Genomic DNA, 20,961 nt, shown 5'->3' with positions numbered 1-20,961 from the left:
TCTTGATGCAGAGGGTATTTTAATTATATTCTCTGTCTATTCACCCTGCACAACTCCATCGTTGGTAGTTGAGAGAGCCCACTAATTAAGCATCTGCTTCTCGCGGAGAACTGAGGACAGCGGAATATATGGCATAGGCCTGCGGAGGGAGGGGTCTTGGTGGTGCTGGACTACCGGAAGGCTCCGTACCGCCGCTGAATGGAATCCGGCTGTGTCCGAAAAGCAATGGCTATGGGTTTGACATCGAAAAAGGCATCTTCTCGGAGCGTCGGCGTGGAGCGAAGAAATCTCATCACCGTATGCAGGTAAACACAGGGGAGCAGAGGTTTCGTGTGGTTGGCACGTCATGTTAACCACACATATTAGTGAATGCATGCATGGAGATACATGTGTAATGGTTTAGGCTGCAATGTATGAAGCGTTCGAATAATTTGCTGCTGCAATAGTTAAGCGTTAGTGCCAGCTCTGTCCTGTGTTGTTTGTTCCCAATCATACATTCTCATAAAAAAACGAAAAGAAAAACAAAAGGCAACATATTTCACAGATATGGGCACTGTGGTAGCCTATACATTAGGCTACTTGTGGAAATTTAAATGGATAAATGTTTAACGTTTTTTTTATCTTGGTAAATAACGGTGAGAGAGAACCAGATCGCCTTATACATTAACAGCCACATATGCGGTTTCACCTTGGTGGACACCCCGCTGTCTCCGCCGCTATGTCGGCCTATTTGAAAGGAAAGTGGATTAAAAGGGGTGTGTGAGGCCTATGTTGGAGAGGGCATTGGTCCACCGGAATTCCCCAGGTCGGTGATGTAGCAACGACGACAACCTTCTTGGAACGAGGACATTATTTACCGCTTATAGAAATGCTGCTCCGAGATAATGACATCACAGTGAAATCGGATGTTTATTATGGTCATTGAATGCTGCTGTGCTGTACTCATTATGCACTAAACACACCCAGAGGAATTTCACCCGGTGGCCTGAGAGAGCTCTCAGAAAAAAGTATAGGCCTACAACATTTTTGCCAGCTCATCTATACCAGAGTAACTGATACCTACAGCTGATACTGCTGATAATATAATTGCATAGCAGTCATACACCTGTGTCTGGTTGTCATGGGAATGCTATTTGATAACTTCTCCTTCACCAAGTTATGTTTTATCCAATGTAGGCTAATGTATCATCAGTGCTCCATCCTAGAATATTCCTATTTGTAAAGGCATAATTAATGTGAATACTTCATGATGATAAACATTTGTCATGTAAATTAATATAATACTATATTCAATTGTATGTATGTATATATTTTGCAAAAATACATATGCACTCTTGAATTATTTCAAGAGTGCATATGTATTTTTGCAAAATACCCAAATGTGTCTTATCTCTGAGTCCTTATGCATCTATACTGTAAGCTTCCTCTTCACTGTGTGTCTTCATGTCCGTTGTGTGTTAACATGTACCATGGTGAGTCATCATGGTTTATATCCCTGTCTTCATGTCCGTTGTGTGTTAACATGTACCATGGTGAGTCATCATGGTTTATATCCCTGTCTTCATGTCCGTTGTGTGTTAACATGTACCATGGTGATTCATCATGGTTTATATCCCTGTCTTCATGTCCGTTGTGTGTTAACATGTACCATGGTGAGTCATCATGGTTTATATCCCTGTCTTCATGTCCGTTGTGTGTTAACATGTACCATGGTGAGTCATCATGGTTTATATCCCTGTCTTCATGTCCGTTGTGTGTTAACATGTACCATGGTGAGTCATCATGGTTTATATCCCTGTCTTCATGTCCGTTGTGTGTTAACATGTACCATGGTGAGTCATCATGGTTTATATCCCTGTCTTCATGTCCGTTGTGTGTTAACATGTACCATGGTGAGTCATCATGGTTTATATCCCTGTCTTCATGTCCGTTGTGTGTTAACATGTACCATGGTGAGTCATCATGGTTTATATCCCTGTCTTCATATAAGGAGCTCCAGTAGGAACATCAACTGGATTGTTGCCTCAGAAACGTGTGGGTCTGTGGCTTGTAGCTTGTATGTTAGCGATGTGAATATATTATCTGTGGGCACCCTCATGATGAGACGTGAACCTATCAGATGAGGCATGTATGTGTCCAGTGTGTGCTGTCACTCTGAGCGGCCAGGAGACCCATTGTCTTGCCGTCAGGGACACATTTTATCTCCTGAGGGAGGCATTGTTTGACAGAGGACCAACGGGAGTGACATCACTCAAGCTCCTGGTGCTCTCACTAAATAATTTCTAGACAAAGAAATTAGCAGAAAAGGAGTTACGCATTCTATGTGTAGTGTTGGTAGGCTTATATGGTTCATGACATTGTTTCTAATCATGGATATCTTGCCATCCTTCCAATCCGATGACATCGACATTGGCCACATCCTCATGATATGACATGTTGAGTTTAGTGTTTGTTTGCTGCTTGGATAGAAGAATAAAGAGACAAATGAAAACTCCAGGAACACGATCAAGCACTTTTAATTACAGCACCTCTCTGTCAAGGGTTCTGTCTGCATTTAGTGGAACACAGTGTAATGGAACACATAGAACAGACATAGATCATGACCAGAAATAAAGAATGTTTTCAAAGACAGACTTCAGACTCCAAGAAGGATTAGTGAGAGAACAAAGAGACATTTGTTGCAGTTCGGTCATTTTTCAGACACAGACCGTGCCAAGAACATTTAATCCAAGACATTTAAAGACACAGGCACAGGACACAAAACAAACCAAAAAATGTTCACAACAGTTTTTCATCAGTAATGCTAATCATACAGTTTTCTCCACTGGGAAAGACATGAATTACTTTTCAATGAGAGCTATGAATTAAGTTTAATGCAAGGGTAATACATGTATTCCCCAGGCTTTGAATATCTGAAAGCATCTGTGTCGATGTCAAGTCTACCTTTTGTATTGTGCAGTCTAAGATGGGCTGTAAGTCATAGAGGCCTCTTTTCCTGCCAGACAGATGTGTACCACTTCCATGTTTCAGCCAATGACAGCCCTTGTCCCAGGTGGTGTTCAAGTTGACAAAGGTTGTGAATGTTTGTGACCTCAGGACCTCTGGCTGTGCATAGAGTCAGGCTGATGTTGTGTGTGTCTCATTGTATAGGCAGGGCTACCAGCAGGACAGAGCAGGGCAGCCTTGGGGCAAAGAATAGAGGGTGGATCTGTGCTCCAGACTAATGCCAAGAGTAACGGAGGGAGTCATGAAAAAGGTTTGACTGATATGGACACAGTTATCTTCAGATCATTAGCCATCCCTCCCAACGAAGCCCAAATTAGTGTTCAGTTAGCACACCAGCCCAAGCATGATCCTTCTTCTAACACTAATGCACGTGTACATATTCAATTTGAATACAAAACATTTCCTCCACTATCACAACATACACATTTACCAGACATCGACACACATAGATTAACATGTTTGGACTTCCTATTTTTCATTTTTTGGAAGTAAATCCTTGTCTTGAGGCCTATTTGTGAATGCTCTATTATCATACAGAGTTGTTCTTGATTACTGAATTTGAATCCGTTTACTGTGTCATTGACCCTTGGTGAAATGCTGGACCCAGAGCTTCATCCCCATGTCAATTTGTCATCAGGGATCATAATTGATTTTGCCAAACTGGCATCACACTCCCATTCAAAGCTCTTCCTCCAAGTCATTAACATGGTTGTTTTAGTGCTATACTGATATAGTAGGGCTCAGTAATACTAGTAGACCTACTCTGTGATGGCACATCTCATGGGTTGGCCCTGTTTTTGACACCAAAGCCAAGATATAGTGACTTCTAAAATGCAGTGATCTGATGTGTCAAAGTGACCTCCCCATTACATCATGTTTCATCGACTGAACTTATTTTGATGACAGAGATTTCCATGCACAGCAATAGACAGTACAGTGACAGAAATCTGGAAATACTCTCAACATCACAGGGAACTATTGTTGCTTCCCTGGGTCAAAGGTCTTAGGTCAATAGTTAAGTCAGCAGAGGTCATAGATATATAGTATGGTCCAGCTGGTACTCTCCAAGTGGAAAAGTCTCATGTATTCATGTACTAATTTGATGTGTGTTTGAAAATGACTGAAGAAATCTCAGTTGGAACTTGGCACCATCAACTTTTCAAGTCCTGAGAAAAAATTACTTTTGAAGGAGATACCACTCATGCCTTAAGCTGGCTTTCATTTATAAGTATTTACCATGGCCAGAATAATAATAAAATGTCAAGAATAAAATAAGTCTTACATAATAGTATAGCTGTTGCTATGGGCTACATATGTTTTTAAAACATGGCGGGACCAGAGTGTCATCTGTACTTGGTTCATCTGAGAGAAACAGACTGTACCAATAGCTGCTATTTTACCTTATTGAAAAGAGGCCAAACCAGGAGAAACAGCTATCACTAGGGAATGTTGTTACAGGCCAGTTGATATATTACTTTGTTGTTGCATATTCTGGCCTAAGAGCTCTCATGACGAGGTCCATGACTGGATGAACACTGTTGGTGCCAACACGTTGAACCTAAGAAAACATAAATAAGATGGTTAAAGATTTGGAGGTCCTACCCTCTTGCTCGCTGTAAATAAAAGTGGGTGAGATGAGAAGGAAGAGCAAGTCATCTTTTGTCTGTTGAAGCCTTTAATTGTTTTGGGTGTGGCTGGGGAGAATGTGCCATTACTGTCTCTGTTGCAATATCCCGAGGAGGACATATAAAGTGGAACCAGCTGCACAATGATTGTAAAGTATTTTAAATTTGAATGTGTGTTCTGTGAGGGACTGTACAGTATGGTTCTTCACTCTGAGTGTGTCCTTTCTTGTGTTAAACAATGGCAAAGCACCACAAATGGTCCCACTCTTCACCCCTCTCTCTCTGCCCCTCTCTCTGCCCCTCTCTCTACCTACCTCTCTCTGCCCCTCTCTCTACCTCAGCCTCTCTCTCTGCCCCTCTCTCTCTCAGCCTCAGGGTTCCACTGCTCTACTTTTTTCCTCATAAAAACCCTTCTCATCCACTCAGAAGTGGCTGTCCCATTGTTCATTGTGCACATTAAAGCAGCACTTGGAGCCTGCCATCCTAGAATAACAAATTATGATCGTAATATTGGTGTTTTTTCAGCCTAATTATCCTCTTGTTTCCCTCTTGTTTTCACATATTTCTAGCATATTATTGCACAGATGACCTCTGCCTTACTAAACATAAGCAAGGTTCATTGGCATTGCAATGTGAACGTTACCAGCAGGACCAACCACTTCACATTACAGTATATATACACTATTATACAAGTTCAGATGTCACTTGAACCTTTCCCCACCTTCCTCCTCTCCTATTACCATATCTACTGTCTCTGTGACATACTATATCCTTCATATCACATCCCCTCATCATGTTCATTATTATGAATTATGCCTTCAGTTCTTCCCAGCACCTCTATTTTTCTACTTTTTGTACTCCTCCAAATTCACATTCACTTCACTGAGATGTGAGGCACACCCTTCCATCTATCGATATTGCTTGATGTGACACATTATTTTGGTCATAACGTTTGTAATCTCTCCGTCAGAGCAAATAAGTCAACTAATACTATCTCCTCCCATGATATTGCATGGTGCATAGACACAGGGCTTGCATCTCCTCCCCTGGCTGAGCTCATCTCCCCTATGGGAGGGATCCTCCAGGTGCACACACACCCAGTAGAGAATCTGAAACACAGCATCACACCAACAGTGTTCACTTCACATGGCCGTGGCCAGGGAGGAATCCTCCAGTGTCAGCTGATCCTGCTGGTTAGGCCAAGACTGGAGAGGGAGAGAGGAGAGGAGAGGAGAGGAGGGGGCGATGAGGGAGAGAGTTAGTCAGAGAAAGTGGGGAAGAGATAAAATTGTGATTGAGAGCTGTCAATCCTAATCTTCTGAGATTATTTTGGACAAATTAGAGAACCCTGATCCTAAATTGTATTGTAAATGAAGCACAACTGAACGTAAGTACAGTAGGAAAGGTAGCAAAAAGAACAAGAGGACGTTTGAAGAGAGCTGAGACTGGGTTTGGCTGAGATCCAAGAGGAGTGAGAGGAGGCACAAAAGATGTTTGTTTTAAGGCCGGGCAGTTGTTTTTCAGTGTCAAATCGTACCAAGTGTATCTTGCTGTGGCACTCAATCCATTATCATTTAAGGCATATCAGTTATTACCGCTCTAACTCCACATCCAGAGACATTATCAATTTCTAATCATTCAACTACAGTATTAGATTCTGATGTTGTAATCACAAACTGATTTTACTGATAATCAGAGATGACCATCTTGCTAACTACTGATTTCCTTGACATATCAGGACTGCAGAAATACCTAAAGTGCCTAATTGTCATAGAGTATTGCAACAATGTAGCAGGCCAAATGTTCTCAAAGTTTTGTTCTAGGCAACTGAATAGGGTGTCCAACAGTAACATGTACAACAGACATTGACTTCTGCACAACCCATAACTCAAAGACTCACCTGGAATCATGGGTAGAGTAGAACACATCTATGAATTCTAAAACCACTGACCTGTTTCCTTGATAAAATCCTGTTTGATCAAAAAAGTAAAATGGTCCAAAGCAAAATAATCCAGTGTTTTAGAAGTCAGTTTAGATATAGCCTGTGTAGATGTTGCGGTGATGTCCTTATGTCCCCTGTGATGGTGTTGTATGTTGTCTTTATGTTTTGTTGAGTTAGCCACCAGTCCCTCCACCCAATGATGTCCCTTCTCATCTAGAGGGTCTTGCGTTTGGCGAAAAAGGCTTTTCGAAACGAGGTGGTGGTGGTGCCCCTGCTGAAGGAGGCATTGCCCATAGTGAGCTTGGTCTTGGCACTGGCGATGGTGGAGGCGCCCAGAGAAGTGGTCTTCTTGCCCCTGGTGATAGACGAGTTGCCCACGGTGAGCTTGGTCTTGCCCCTCTTGATAGTGGTGTTTCCCAGGGAGAGGGCCGTCTTCCCCTCGGTGATGCTGGTGTTGCCCATTGAGAAGAAGGTTGAATTTCTGACCCTGCTGAGGTGGTGGATTTTGGGGTTCACTCGGCGCGACACATCTCACGCTCATGCAGCACACCCCGCTCAGTAAAGCTTGGGTGTGATAGTAACAGTAACGAGAGTCCAGAGTAGACCAGAATGCTAAGTGTGGATAGTGCTACCCCCGTGTCACATAATGCCTTCGTTGAGCTTGTAGACGTGGGCTCTGGAAGGCCACATACCACCCATGTGTCCCTGTGAATGGACAGAGGCAGCCGTAGGTGGCTGTAGCCTATCTGAGGGCTTGGTACAGTGGAACGATTGTCCCATCACCACCACGACGCGGCTGAAGGAGACATTGTTGCCCAGAGGACAATATGTGGTGACATCACTTGATCCTGCAGCATTCTTGCCTATATCCCCTGATTGTAAATCCTTGGTTCTATGTGAAGCTGTATGGATCATGTGCATCATGAAACATATAATGTGAGACATTATTATATAGGCAAGGATGTTGACGTAAGTTCATGTTTTCCATCAATGGCCTATGTCTGCTCTTCTCAAATGTGCAATGTGCATCTTGGCTTCGGTCTCCAATATGGGTGTGGCTCTTAGGATTTTTCCAAGTGTCTGTGTCCGTAAAATTGTTTATTCCATGTAGAGATGATCAGATAATCTTATATTGCATTTGTCTATGGTCCTTTAGTATGAAAATAATTCATTATTCCACTTCAGGACAGTACATATCATTTGTTTCCTACTACTTGTATGTTATATAATAAGTCAAATTTGCAAACAAACAAAATCAAGCCAAGCAGTGTTGAAGCAGTTATTTTATAAGCATCAGGTTACATCAATCAATCAGTTATGACAGACACATTTCCTAGTTTAAGACTGTCCTTATAAACTGAACATAGCATAGTTATTGTAATGTGTTCAACTTTGAAACAGACCAATTTAATCAGCATGCAATTGTTGTTTTATAACAAATGGGGACATTTAAACTGTATTTTTGCTTCAGAGAATTACCGTTGAGGTTCTCTGTTGAACAGCACACTGATGACACATGCTCTGTCCAGTGTCTCCACATACACCACACACAGCTGTGTCCTCCTGCCTCCCTGCCAACACACCACCAACCTCATCTCCTCTGTCACACATCTGAATATCTCATTTCAAGCCTGTTAGATCCGTAACACATCCTAACAATAGTCTCATCATGTGGAATTCATTTTGAAAGACATGCTAAATGTTTTTCTTTGAAAACATGAACGCTTCATTGACACTCGAGCTGCAGAATGCTGCACATTGATCAGACACATGGAATAACTGATTACAGATGGACATGATTTAAGCTACTACTGACCTGCTAAAACTGACCAGATAAAAGTCCCTCTGTTTTGAGTGTAACCGTATACAATAATCACAGATGGAAATCCCAGTAGATGTTCCGTGTAGTTTGTCTGCCCCTAGTGAGGCTGGATTTGACCACAGACACAGACTTCTCTCCATGGGTGAAGGTCAGAGTGGTCAGAGAGCTGGTGGTCTGGTCTCGTGTCACGGAGGTCTTTCCCATGGTCACAGTGATCTTTCCCAGGGTAACGGTGGTTCTGCTCCACGAGACAGAGGACTTGCCCCAGGAGATGGCGTACTTAGTCTTCAGAATCAAGATCCTGCCCTTAGTGAAGCTAGTCTTGCTGGACAGGAAGGTGACTTTCCACTCCTCCTCTTCAGTCAAGTCTTTTTTTGACGTCCTGGTTGCTTTGGGAGTCTTGGCCCTGGCGTCTGAGCTCCTGTCCATTTATTCTAGGTGGTCCTGCGCTTTGGCATCAGAGCCTTCCGGAAGGAGGTGGTGGTGGTTCCCCTGGTGAAACTAGCTCGGCCAAGAGCTACTGTGGTCTTCTCCCTACTGATGGTGGAGTCCCCCATGGAGGTGGTGGTCACTCCTCTGGAGACGGAGGTGTTGCCCATCGCGACCGTGGTCTTGCCCCTGGCTATGGAAGTTTTGCCCACTGCCAGGGCAGTCTTGCCCTCGGTGATGCTAGTGTTTCCCATGGAACAAGAGGCAGTCAGCCCTAGTCTGTGCCTGGACTCTCAGCTTACACTCAGCAGGCACAGCATAGCCTCTAGCGCTTAGCTCTCAGTGGGATGTGCAGTGGAATCTCGAGGTCATCAGCCAAACTAAATCAGTGGCTTCAGCTGTCCTAAATAGATCAGACCACCGTGTATAGAGGGGGGGGGGTCGTATTTGGTCATACTCTGATGTCGGCTGGTTCCTTACAGGGAACAGACCAAGGGACGGACAGGACCTGGGAGCCCATACTGAACAAAGGCTGCCACGCCGACAACCGTGTCATCTGCCATTGGTTGAGACAAGGGGGTTAATTGTGTTGTTGTCACGGACACTTTGCGGAGCATCTGAAGGGGGACATTGTGTTGCACACAAGACAATTGGGGGTGACCTCAGATGCATTCGATGGCATTGCTCCCAAAGAACTCCTCTCAGCTATTGTTTAGCACAAGTCAAGTACAGTAGTACATTTGTCTCTGCCTGTCTGCTTCTAGTGTTGTTTTTTACATGATTTCTTTACTTTCAACATACTGTACCTATTTGCTACTTGGATTTTTATTCCATATATAATAGTTTCGCAAATACGTACGTAGTTATCTTGTTTCTCATTCCTCTGTCTCTCTCTTCTCCTCTCTTTTAGATTCTCGGTGAAGACACTCCTGGAAAAGTACACAGCTGAGCCCATCGATGACTCGTCCGAGGAGTTTGTCAACTTCGCTGCAATCTTGGAACACATCCTCAGCCACCGCTTCAAAGGTAACATGGCAGGTACAGGACATGGAAGTGTCCATCAGTCTCTCGGTCTTCTAATTCAGGATACGGAAGCCTCAAGGCTTACCCTAGTTTCAAATGTTACTATTTACTTATTTACATAATAAATAAATATATATATATATATATATTAGGCAAATGTAATGATTTTTACATGAGCTCATGGCATGCCCATCTGTTTTGACTGAGTTAAAGTGCTGGATGCAAAGCCAATCTGCTGTGGTGCGTTGAGCGACAGGGACACTGTGTGGGCTGTTGTAGGAGATGGGAGTCATTGTCAGTGTTTTATCTTTGGACCAGGTCCAGGAAGCTGGTTCATCTCAGATGGACAGCGAAGTTTCTGGGACTACATCCGGCTGGCATGCAGCAAAGTGCAGAACAACTGCATCACCAGCATCGAAAACATTGAGAACATCAGCACCTCACGAGCCAAGGCAAGGACGGGGATCATCTGTGTGTGTGTGTCTCACCAGAGCTTCAGAGTAAAAAATCCCTTAGCTGGCACTCACGTTCTCATTCCCACTGACTCCCCCTTTCTCTCTCTTTCTCTCCTTCCATTGTTTCCTGCAGGGTCGGGCATGGATCCGTGTGGCGCTGATGGAGAAGCGTCTGTCTGAGTATGTGGCCACGGCCCTGAGGGACACACGGACAACCAGGTCAGATATACCACAAAATAGTATCCCATCTAGCCTATTAACTACCAAGCTACCTTAGAAACAACATGCAAAACATAACTAATCATAAGGCTTTGCACTGCAGGAGGTTCTATGATGACGGAGCCATCATACTGAGAGAGGAGGCCACTGTTCTGACAGGCATGCTCATTGGCCTCAGTGCCATAGACTTCAGGTGAGGCAGCATTACTCAGGCCTGCATAATCATAGCATTATTATTTGTTACATTGTTATCTTAAAGTTCACAATTCTTTCTCTGTCCAGTTTTTGCTTGAAGGGGGAGGCGCTGGATGGGAAGTCCCCTGCAGTGATTGACTTCACACCTTACCTGAAGTTCACTCAAAGGTGAGACAACCACATGCCCACTTCGTGAATATATGTCATACTAGTCAGTAGCTTAGCCATAGATATGACTACAAGCAGTGTGTAACTCCCCTGCTATATGTCCCCTGCTTACAGCTATGACTACCTGAGTGATGAGGATGACCGGTGCAGTGTGGACAGCAGTGCCAGTGACGAAAGTGTCCCAGAACACCCCTACATCCCCCTGGTCACCGACGAGGAGAGCTGGAGGAACAAGTGTCGCAAGATGGAGCAGAGGTTTAAGATTGTGTACGCCCAGAAGGTGACCTTTTGACCTCCTGATAACCTTACATTCCTAAAGACATGAGGCATAGAATCTCTTCCAGCTTTTCAGGTCTCTCCAGAGATGTTCCATCGGGTTCAAGTCCAGGCTCTGGCTGGGACACTCAAGGACATTTCAAGACTTGTCCCCGAAGCCACTCCTGTATTGTCTTGGCTGTGTGCTTAGGGTTGTTGTCCTGTTGGAAGGTGAACCTCCACCCCAGTCTGAGGTCCTGAGCACTCTGTAGCAGGTTTTCATCAAGGATCTCTCTGTACTTTGCTCTGCTCATCTTTCCCTCAAACCTGACCAGTCTCCCAGTCCCTGCTGCTGAAAAACATACCCACAACAGGATGCTGCCACCACCATGCTTCACCGTAGGGATGGTGCCAGGTTTCCTCCAGACGTAACGCTTGGCATTCAGGCCAAATAGTTCAATCTTGGTTTCATCAGACCAGATAATCTTGTTTCTCATGGTCTGAGAGTCTTTAGGTGACTTTTGGCAAATTCCAAGTGGACTCTCATGTGCCTTTTACTGAGGAGTGGCTTCCATCTGGCCACTCAACCATAATGGCCTGATTGGTGGAGTGCTGCAGAGATGGTTGTCCTTCTGGAAGGTTCTATCTTCACAGAGGAACTCTAGAGCTCTGTCAGAGTGACCATTGGGTTCTTGGTCACCTCCATAACCAAGGCCCTTCTCCCTCGATTGCTCAGTTTGGCCGGGCGGGCAGCTCAGGGAAGAGTCTTGGTGGTTCTAAACTTCTTCAATTTAAGAATGATGGAAACCACTGTGTTTTTGGGGGCCTTTAAAGCTGCAGACATGTTTTGGTACCCTTCCCCAGATCTTTGCCTCGGCACAGTCCTGTCTCTGAGCTCTACGGACAATTCCTTCGACCTCATGGCTTGGTTTTTGCTCTGCACTGTCAACTGTGGGACCTTACGTAGACAGGTGTGAGCCTTTCTAAATCATGTCCAATCAATTTAATTTACGACAGGTGGAAACCAATCAAGTTGTAGAAACATCTCAAGGATGATCAATGGGAACAGGATACATCTGAGCTCAATTTCGAGTTTCATAGTAAAGGGTCTGAATATTTATGTAAATAAGGTATTTCAGTTTTTAAGATTGCCTACATTTTCTAAAATGTGTCATTATGGTGTATTGGGTGTAGATTGATGAGGAATTTATTTGATTTTAACCATTTTAGAATAAGGCTGTAACGTCACAATGTGGAAAAAGTCAAAGGGTCTGAATACTTTCCAAAGGCACTGTATATAGAGTAATAACTTTATGTACTTTTGGGGTATGCAGAACACAGTCTGTGTGCACTCCAGTCCCATCTTCTAACTGTGTGTCTGTGTCTGGGTCTGTGCCTGTGTCTGTGATGCAGGGCTACCTGGAGGAGCTGGTGCGTCTGCGGGAGTCCCAGCTGAAGAACGTGGAGACGGAGAACAAGAAGCTGAGTGCCAGGCTAGAGGAGCTCAGAGTCCAGAGCCTGCAGGAGAAGAAGGAGCTGGAGTCCATTGTACTGGAGCTGCAGGCACAACTGTGAGAGCAGTATACAAATGCACACACACTAGTATACATTGACGGGGACACATACAAACATCATAAACAGACACACACAAATGCAGTACATAACATATCAGATGATGTTAAGAGTTAATCACAAGCGTGTTCCTTCCAGCACTGCCCTCATCCCCTGTGATTCCTCCCACCTGACTAAGGATCTGTCCATCCCTCTGGTCAACCAGTGGCCCTCCATACGAGGCTACAACAACCAGGGGGACGTCAAGCTCTTCCGCAGGTATATCTACTGTATGAGTGTGTGTATATGTGCATGTGTGTGATTTTGTGATACTGTACATTTTAAAGCTGCAATATGTAACTTTTTGGGCGACCCAACCAAATTCACATAGAAATGTGTGATATAGACATGTCATTCTCATTGAAAAGAAGTATAAGAAGTGTTTATCTGTTCTATGTGTGGTATTTCTATGCTTCCCGTTCTTAAGTTTCATTTTTGCATCTTTTACTTTCGGTTTTGTACAGCATATTCAACCAGCTGGTTTTGGTTATGGAAAATATATTTCACTGCAGTTTAGATGGTACAATGATTCTCTACACTATACTTGCTTGTTTTGTCACATAAACTAAAATTAGGCAAACTATTATAATTTTAGCAAACAGGAAATGTCGACGCAATTTCTACACAGATGTTATTGTAACAGTATTTCATGATGTCACTCATCCTTTCAGGAGAAGCTTCCACAGTTTGGAGCAGCTCTCAGCTGACGTCAGTCTGAACTCTGATTCCCAGAAGACAGATGGGCAACAGAACGGAGATACAGGTTGGTGCTCGACAGATAAATGTACATTATACAAACACATTTGTAGACGCACAGCAATGCATACTGATAATGCAGAAATATGTGAACCGAGTCACCCACTGTCATACGTGCACCAACACAAAACCACACAGAAACAGAAACCCACTTAGAAGAATGCATCCACATGTCCTCACAAACACACACATACAAAGGCATGTTTGAACAGTGTCTATGGTGTATTTTGTGTGGGTGTTTAAGTTATGCTGATAGCCAAAGTGTGCTTTAGGGACAGAGTTGTATTGTGTTTTGTCTATTCTCTCTGTAGGAAAAGACTACACCCCTTCTATGATAGGTCTCTGTGGCTCTCTGGCCTCTCTCCCCAGCTGCAAGTCCATGTCCAGCCTCAAGTCCAGTGAGTGTCTGGTCAACATCAGCATGGAACCCAGCCCTGCACTCTCCCCCAGCTAGGGGGCGCCATGCCAACAGAGCTCTGTCTGCCCAGCGCAAAGCCAACAACCAACCAACCCCACCCGCCTGCCTCAACCTGGAGACACTCAATAGATCATGAACATCTACCTACCTACTGTCACTATTAACACAGTTACCAACAAAACCCTTTTTCAACCAAACCCTTCTCCAACCAACTCCACTCAACCCACTGCTTCATGTCTGCAAAGATTAGAGGGGGAAAAGCTCTTTAATATTTCTGGATTTTTGTGTGGATTAAATTAAAGTTATAATGAAACTTAAAGGATCCTAGTTCTTCTGTGCCCCTCCTCACCCACACCCTCTCTCATATCCTCACACTGTCCATCCTACTCTTTCACTGTGTGTGTGTGAATTCCTATGTCAAAATGTTGGCCTGTATTTAATGCCTTTTGGACACATCTAACTAGCGCAATTCAAAGCTACAAAACTATCCAAAAGCATGTATTTATTTATCTATTTAAATTCTCCTCTCCTCTAGATCTCCTTATCTAACTCTTTCTCTGCACCTGACACATCTGGTCATTGTACTGTCTGTGTGTCCCAGCCCTGCCTCAGCCTATACAATCCTCCTGCCTGCCTGTCAAAATGACAGACAAACTGGAATGACGCACTTGCGATTAAGTCAGAACACTTGGAGGAGAAGGCTGAACTGAATTCTAACAACAACATCAGCTATTCTTAGGTGTTTGTGAGTGGATGCAGGTTGAGTGTTGCTAACATAGTGGCTAGATGTGTATTTGATGCATGTGGCTGAATGATATTGGCATTGTTCCTCCATTATACTGGGTTTTGGATGGCCTGAATCTCCAAATCATTGACCTGCTTGAGCAGTCAGACATTACTGTTTCAGTATGTGTTCATGTGTGCAGCAATTGGTTACGTCTGTCTATCAACAGTTTTATTGTCACTTTGCTTTTTATATTTTGTTGATGAATCTGATTTTATAAATCAAGTGTTCTGTTATTTTTACACGTGCATATTTGGTTATTTTTGTTCAATGACCTATGCTATTAGTTGCAATAAACAGCCTTATTTTTGTTATGTCAATCCCTTTACAGTGAGTATTTTTTTCTCTGCAAGGTGCGTAAATGTTATTAAAGTATGTTTACCCTCAACTAATCCACTGATTTCAACAGTATACATCTGTAATACTATGATTTTCTACTAATGAAAGGATTCCATTTAAGCAGACCTTGATTAGTTGAGACAAGTGTGTTAGTAAGCTATTGGGCCAAGAAAAAAGTAATTGATTTCAGTACATTGTGCTGCAAACCTGCAGGACCATCGCCCAGATTTTGCCTATCGGCTTTGATTAAATGCACAGAAATAGAATAAATAGAATGGACAAATCATTACCTTGAATGTGGATACCTTTCCATTCAATATATTTCTATGCATTTAATCCTGTACAAAAGGTGAAATCCAGATGGATCAATTTTGATAAACTAAGCCCAGGTTTGAATGTTTACAAGGTGCTCTATGGCACCATCTAGTGGTCCATTTACTAATGTGTCCCCAATCAATCAATTGGTGGGCAGTGTGTCTGCAGGGGGGGGGTGTCCAATTAACAGTCACATCAGGTCATTGTTCTGTTTCTGGAAGGCAGAGGGCTGGTATGTTTGATAGAACTTTGTAAAACCAAATGTAAGATTTAGGATTGATTTGTAGGTCTATGCATGTTGGTAATGGGACATTTAGATCACTAAAGTTCATATTTAGTTTAGAGGGATTAACACTATGTTTAGCATATTTATATTTTCCCTTTCGTAATACACATGACTTCCAGTGTTTGTGACACTCAAGGTGTGGGTTGATGGTCAATAGACTGTTATGTTATGGATTACTATCATATCTGTTGATAGTGGGTGATGCCAGACGATGTACAAGGACACACTTATTATTCACTCTAGTATTGTATTTATAACACTGTGTGATTCTGTAGCAGCTGACCAAGTCACTGCCTTCTGTTTTGACGAACTACAAGCTTCTTGGGCTGGTGTTTCCATAGCTTAATAAATCAGACTTTGATACCAATTCTTGGTATACAGTCTGAAGCAAAGCACTGCAGAATCATGTACATCCATCTCGTGTGTTCAGTCATGAGCAAACACATCTTGATTGCCACACACGGAGCCATGTTTTGAAGTCTGTTTAATACTTTCCTGTGGATATTTTGTAATATTCTGACTAGCTGAACGACCAACACCCAATCATCAGAGTACGTTCCAATAATTGTATTCAACATTCGTGACAGACGAGGGACGTTTAGTTTTTTTTTCTTCTGTGTGTGTGGTATTGCCTACACAATTGAATGCCCACGTTTGTGACTCGAACATTTGGTGCTGTCTGATTAGTATATAAAGGGCCAGTCTCCAAGATGTCAGTTAGACATTTTCTGTGCTGGATGTGTCTCCTTGTTGCAACTTCTTATAAACCAGATTGGTTTTTGTTTGACTTAGTCTGCGAATGCTCTTTTTTGTAAACCTAGACATTACTTTTACAATATGATTTTGTCTTGTGCAGATGATTATGTCAAAGTCCACTTCAAAGCCTTCCAGGCTCTTGGATTTTACGTTCTGTGCTGGCTTTGTGTTGGGGTTCTGTCTCTGTTTCATGGCCATTGCTTACTACAGAGCTTATCAGATCTCTCAGGAGACAGTGCCCTTGCCCTCACGGACCAGCAGCCTCTTGGGTGAGCTCCCTTCAGGTAAATTGGAGCTACAGTATTTTTTACACCTCTCTGAATATCTCCAATACACTCAGCCACATGATCATATTTCTCTCTCTCTCTCTCTCTCTCAGTACACGACTCTGCTGTTGCCACTAATGCCTCAGTCCTCTCGCCATTGCCCCCCTCCCCCTCTTCGGGTTGACTGCTCTGCTGGGTGTTTACCTCACCCCAGACTCTGTGGACCAGAGCTAAACACATAGTGAACACCTGGGGGCCTCACTGTGACACACTGCTCTTCATGAGCTCTAAGCCGGACCTCCTGTTCCCTGGGACCGTGCTGGGTCTGGCAACAGAGGAGGGACGGGCCAACCTGTACAATAAGACCATGGCCACTTACAACTAATTGCATGACGGGCAATGCTCCCACAACACCAGTATGTTCTCCTAATCTCTCTCACATTGATGGAGGACATGATTCTGGTGGTCTAGTGGTATCCATGTGATATGGGAGATCTACAGTGCATTTGGAAAGTATTCAGACCTTTTACATTTTTCCACATTTTGTTCTGTAACAGCTGTATTCTAAAATTGATTAAATTAAATATACACACAATATCCTATAATGACAAAGTGAAAACAGGTTTTTTAGAAATGTTTGCAAATACCTTAAACTGAAACACCTTATTTACAAAAGTATTCAGACCCTTTGCTATGAGACTCGAAATTGAGCTCAGGTGCATCCTGTTTTCATTGATTATCCTTGAGATGTTTCTACAACTTAATTGGAGTCCACCTGTGGTACATTCAATTGATTGGGCATGATTTGGAAAGCCACACACCTGTCTATATAAGGTCCCACAGTTGACAGTGCATGTCAGAGCAAAACCAAGCTATGAGCTCGTAGGAATTGTCCGTAGAGCTCTGAAATGGGATTGTGTTGAGGCACAGATCTGAGAAAGGGTCACAACATTTCTGCAGCATTGAAGATCCCCAAGAACACAGTGGCCTCTATCTTTCTTAAATGGAAGAAGTTTTGAACCACCAAGACTCTCACTAGAGCTAGCCGCCTGGCCAAACTGAGCATTCGGGGGAGGTGACCATGAACCCGATGGTCACTCTGACAGAGCTCCAGAGTTTCTCTGTGGAGGTGGGAGAATCTTCCAGAAGGACAACCATCTCTGCAGCACTCCACCAATCAGTTATTTATGGTTGAGTGGCCAGATGGAAACCACTCCTCAGTAAAACACACATGACAGCTCGCTTGAAGTTTTCCAAAAGACACCTAAAGGACTCTCAGACCATGAGAAACTAGATTCTCTGGTCTGATGAAACCAAGATTGAACTCTTTGGCCTGAATGCCAAGCTTCACGTCTGATGGAAGCATCATGCTGTGGGGATTTTTTTCAGTGACAGGGAGACTAGTCAGTATCGAGGGAAAGGAAAGATGAACGGCGCAAAGTACAGAGAGATCCTTGATGAAAACCTGCTCCAGAGTGCTCAGGACCTCAGACTTGGTCGAAGGTTCACCTTCCAACAGGACAAAGACCCTGAGCACACAGCCAAGGCATTGCAGGAGTGGCTTCGGGACAGGGTCTCAATGTTCTTAAGTGGCCTAGCCAGATCCCAGGCTTTAACCTGATCGAACATGAATATAGCTGTGCAGCGACGCTCCTCATCCAACCTGACAGCTTGAGAGGATCTGCAGAGAAGAATGTGAGAAACTCCCCAAATACAGGTTTGCCAAGCTTTTAGCGTCATACCCAAGAAGACTCGAGGCTGTAATTGCTGCCAAAGGTGCTTCAACAAAGGGTCTAAATACTTATGCAAATGTAATATTTCAGTTTATATTTTATACATTTGCAAATATTTATAAAAATCTGTTTTTGTTTTGTGATGGAGTATTGTGTGTAGATTGATGAAGAAAATAAACTATTTAATCAATTTTAGAATAAGGCTGTAACGTATGAAAAAGTGAAGGGGTCTGAATACTTTCTAAATGCACTGAATGTATGTAGTGCAATGTGGATGGATGGGCTGATGACAGACTGTCAGTCAGGTGACCTATGTAAAGATGCTCTTTTTTTGGTCACCCATCTACACACAATGTCACATAAATTTGCAAACATTTCTAAAGACATTATCTCGTTTCCATGAGTAGTCACACACCGGAGTCAATACATGTTAGAATCATATTTGGCAGTGATTACAGCTGTGAGTTTTTCTGGGTAAGTCTCTAAGGACTTTGTACACCTGGATTGTACAATATTTGTACATGATTCTTTTTAAAGATCTTTAAGTTTTGTTGATTGTTGATCATTGCTAGACAGCCATTATGCCATTAAGTCTTGTCATAGATTTCTAAAAATATAATTCCACTAAAACATTATGGTGTTGTGTGTAAACCAGTAACACACAATCTCAAATTAATCCATTTTAAATTCAGGCTGTAACACAACAAAATGTTGGAAAGGTCAAGGGGTGTGAATGTGTTCTGAAACCACTATGTGTATTTGTATGTGCTGGTGAAGGAGACAAACTCTACCTTCTGTCTTTGACCGCTCCTCTTTCCCTCCATTTCCAGATACCTAGACAAGGCTGACTGGTTCCTCAAAGCTGATGATGACACCTATGTAATAGTGGAAAACTTGCGTCTGCTCCTGTCTCGGTTCAGCCCAGACCAGCCTGTGTATCTGGGCAGACGTTTTCGCCGCTTTGTCTCTCAAGGCTACATGAGTGGTGGTGCTGAGCCGCGAGTCTGTGAGCCGCTATGTCAGGGCCCTGCATCATGGAACCTGCAGCCAGTCCACCTCTGCAGAGGACCTACTGCTGGGCTTCTGCCTCCAGAAGCTGGGAGTCCCAGCAGGGGACTCTAGAGACCTCCAGCACAGGGAAACCTTCCACCCCCTGTGGCTGGGTAAACTTCTCTGTACCAAAGACACACTGCCCAAATGGTTCCACCAGTACAACTATTACCCTTCCAAAGTGGTAAGTAGGTCTACACTCTCAGTACAACACATATCAAATGACCTCCCTTCAGTGCCATTGAGCTTCCTGCTCATCTGTTTTTAATTTCTTTCTCCCTCTCTGTCAGGGTCCAGACTGTTGCTCCAATTCAACTGTATCCTTCCATTACGTCGAGCCAGTCAGAATGTGCATGCTAGATTACTTCCTGTACCATCTCAGTCCAGTTGGTGGCCACAGCCCAAAGCTGGGTGAGACCAGAGAGGGATAAGCAGAGACCCCTTTCTATGGATTTGACAGTGACATCCCTGATAATAAATAATAATATACATGCTCACACTGTAATTAATGATGTCATTCTCTTGTAAAGAGGTGTCTTGCAAACATTAAAACCAATATTGTTACTAAAGTCTTTGATAAGGTCCATGCTAGTTCAAACCAATTCATCATGATCTAGTCTGGATATTTGCCTAGTTACAGTATGTATTCATACATTGAGTCTGTCATTAAAGGCATAGAGATCCTATTAAATACTATTCTAATTCCTAATTATATGGTTAAAATACTGTCTTCCAGCGACATACTACGTTAGCTGAGGTTACAAATTGGTTTGTGCGATTTAAAAAAAGATGATATACACTGCTCAAAAAAATAAAGGGAACACTTAAACAACACAATGTAACTCCAAGTCAATCGCACTTCTGTGAAATCAAACTGTCCACTTAGGAAGCAACACTGATTGACAATAAATTTCACATGCTGTTGTGCAAATGGAATAGACAACAGTTGGAAATTATAGGCAATTAGCAAGACACCCCCAATAAAGGAGTGGTTCTGCAGGTGGGGACCACAGACCACTTCGCAGTTCCTATGCTTCCTGGCTGATGTTTTGGTCACTTTTGAATGCTGGCGGTGCTTTCACTCTAGTGGTAGCATGAGACGGAGTCTACAACCCACACAAGTGGCTCAGGTAGTGCAGCTCATCCAGGATGGCACATCAATGCGAGCTGTGGCAAGAAGGTTTGCTGTGTCTGTCAGTGTAGTGTCCAGAGCATGGAGGCACTACCAGGAGACAGGCCAGTACATCAGGAGACGTGGAGGAGGCCGTAGGAGGGCAACAACCCAGCAGAAGGACCGCTACCTCCGCCTTTGTGCAAGGAGGAGCAGGAGAAGCACTGCCAGAGCCCTGCAAAATGACCAACCGGCAGGCCACAAATGTGCATGTGTCTGCTCAAACGGTCAGAAACAGACTCCATGAGGGTGGTATGAGGGCCCGACGTCCACAGGTGGGGGTTGTGCTTACAGCCCAACACCGTGCAGGACGTTTGGCATTAGCCAGAGAACACCA

The 20,961-nt window shown here is 43.5% G+C and overlaps 1 protein-coding gene, 1 long non-coding RNA gene and 1 pseudogene across 2 annotated transcripts; 2 read left to right on the top strand and 1 right to left on the bottom strand.

Moving 5' to 3' along the window:
- Nucleotides 1-49: 49 nt before the first annotated feature.
- On the top strand, nucleotides 50-15,028 carry LOC106601606 (RUN domain-containing protein 3A). Its single transcript, XM_045720130.1, has 11 exons — nucleotides 50-305; nucleotides 9,735-9,850; nucleotides 10,166-10,299; nucleotides 10,436-10,521; nucleotides 10,625-10,714; nucleotides 10,804-10,884; nucleotides 10,999-11,164; nucleotides 12,553-12,710; nucleotides 12,850-12,969; nucleotides 13,422-13,513; nucleotides 13,818-15,028. The coding sequence occupies exons 1-11, from the start codon at nucleotides 199-201 to the stop codon at nucleotides 13,958-13,960; spliced, it is 1,293 nt and encodes a 430-aa protein (XP_045576086.1). The 5' UTR covers nucleotides 50-198; the 3' UTR covers nucleotides 13,961-15,028.
- LOC123743420 (uncharacterized) lies at nucleotides 2,501-6,760 on the bottom strand. The gene is made up of 2 exons (XR_006770190.1): nucleotides 6,583-6,760; nucleotides 2,501-5,836 (listed from the first exon to the last, which is right to left on the bottom strand). It is a non-coding gene; the product is annotated as an uncharacterized lncRNA (long non-coding RNA).
- A 1,566-nt stretch (nucleotides 15,029-16,594) lies between the features above and the next one.
- On the top strand, nucleotides 16,595-19,884 carry LOC106601596 (glycoprotein-N-acetylgalactosamine 3-beta-galactosyltransferase 1-like; annotated as a pseudogene).
- The last annotated feature ends 1,077 nt before the right edge of the window (nucleotides 19,885-20,961 follow it).

The sequence above is a fragment of the Salmo salar genome, chromosome ssa06 (assembly GCF_905237065.1).
Source record: "Salmo salar chromosome ssa06, Ssal_v3.1, whole genome shotgun sequence".
In the NCBI taxonomy this organism is placed as follows: domain Eukaryota; kingdom Metazoa; phylum Chordata; class Actinopteri; order Salmoniformes; family Salmonidae; genus Salmo; species Salmo salar.
The sequence above is the reverse complement of the archived record's forward strand: the minus strand, read 5'-3'. Positions and strand labels throughout refer to the sequence as shown.

Excerpts from the sequence above, each read along its gene's own strand:
- LOC106601606 (XM_045720130.1), top strand. The coding sequence starts at position 199 with ATGGAATCCGGCTGTGTCCGAAAAGCAATGGCTATGGGTTTGACATCG. Across the intron at positions 10,300-10,435 it reads TCAGCACCTCACGAGCCAAG|GGTCGGGCATGGATCCGTGT; the intron begins GCAAGGACGGGG and ends TGTTTCCTGCAG. Across the intron at positions 13,514-13,817 it reads GCAACAGAACGGAGATACAG|GAAAAGACTACACCCCTTCT; the intron begins GTTGGTGCTCGA and ends TTCTCTCTGTAG.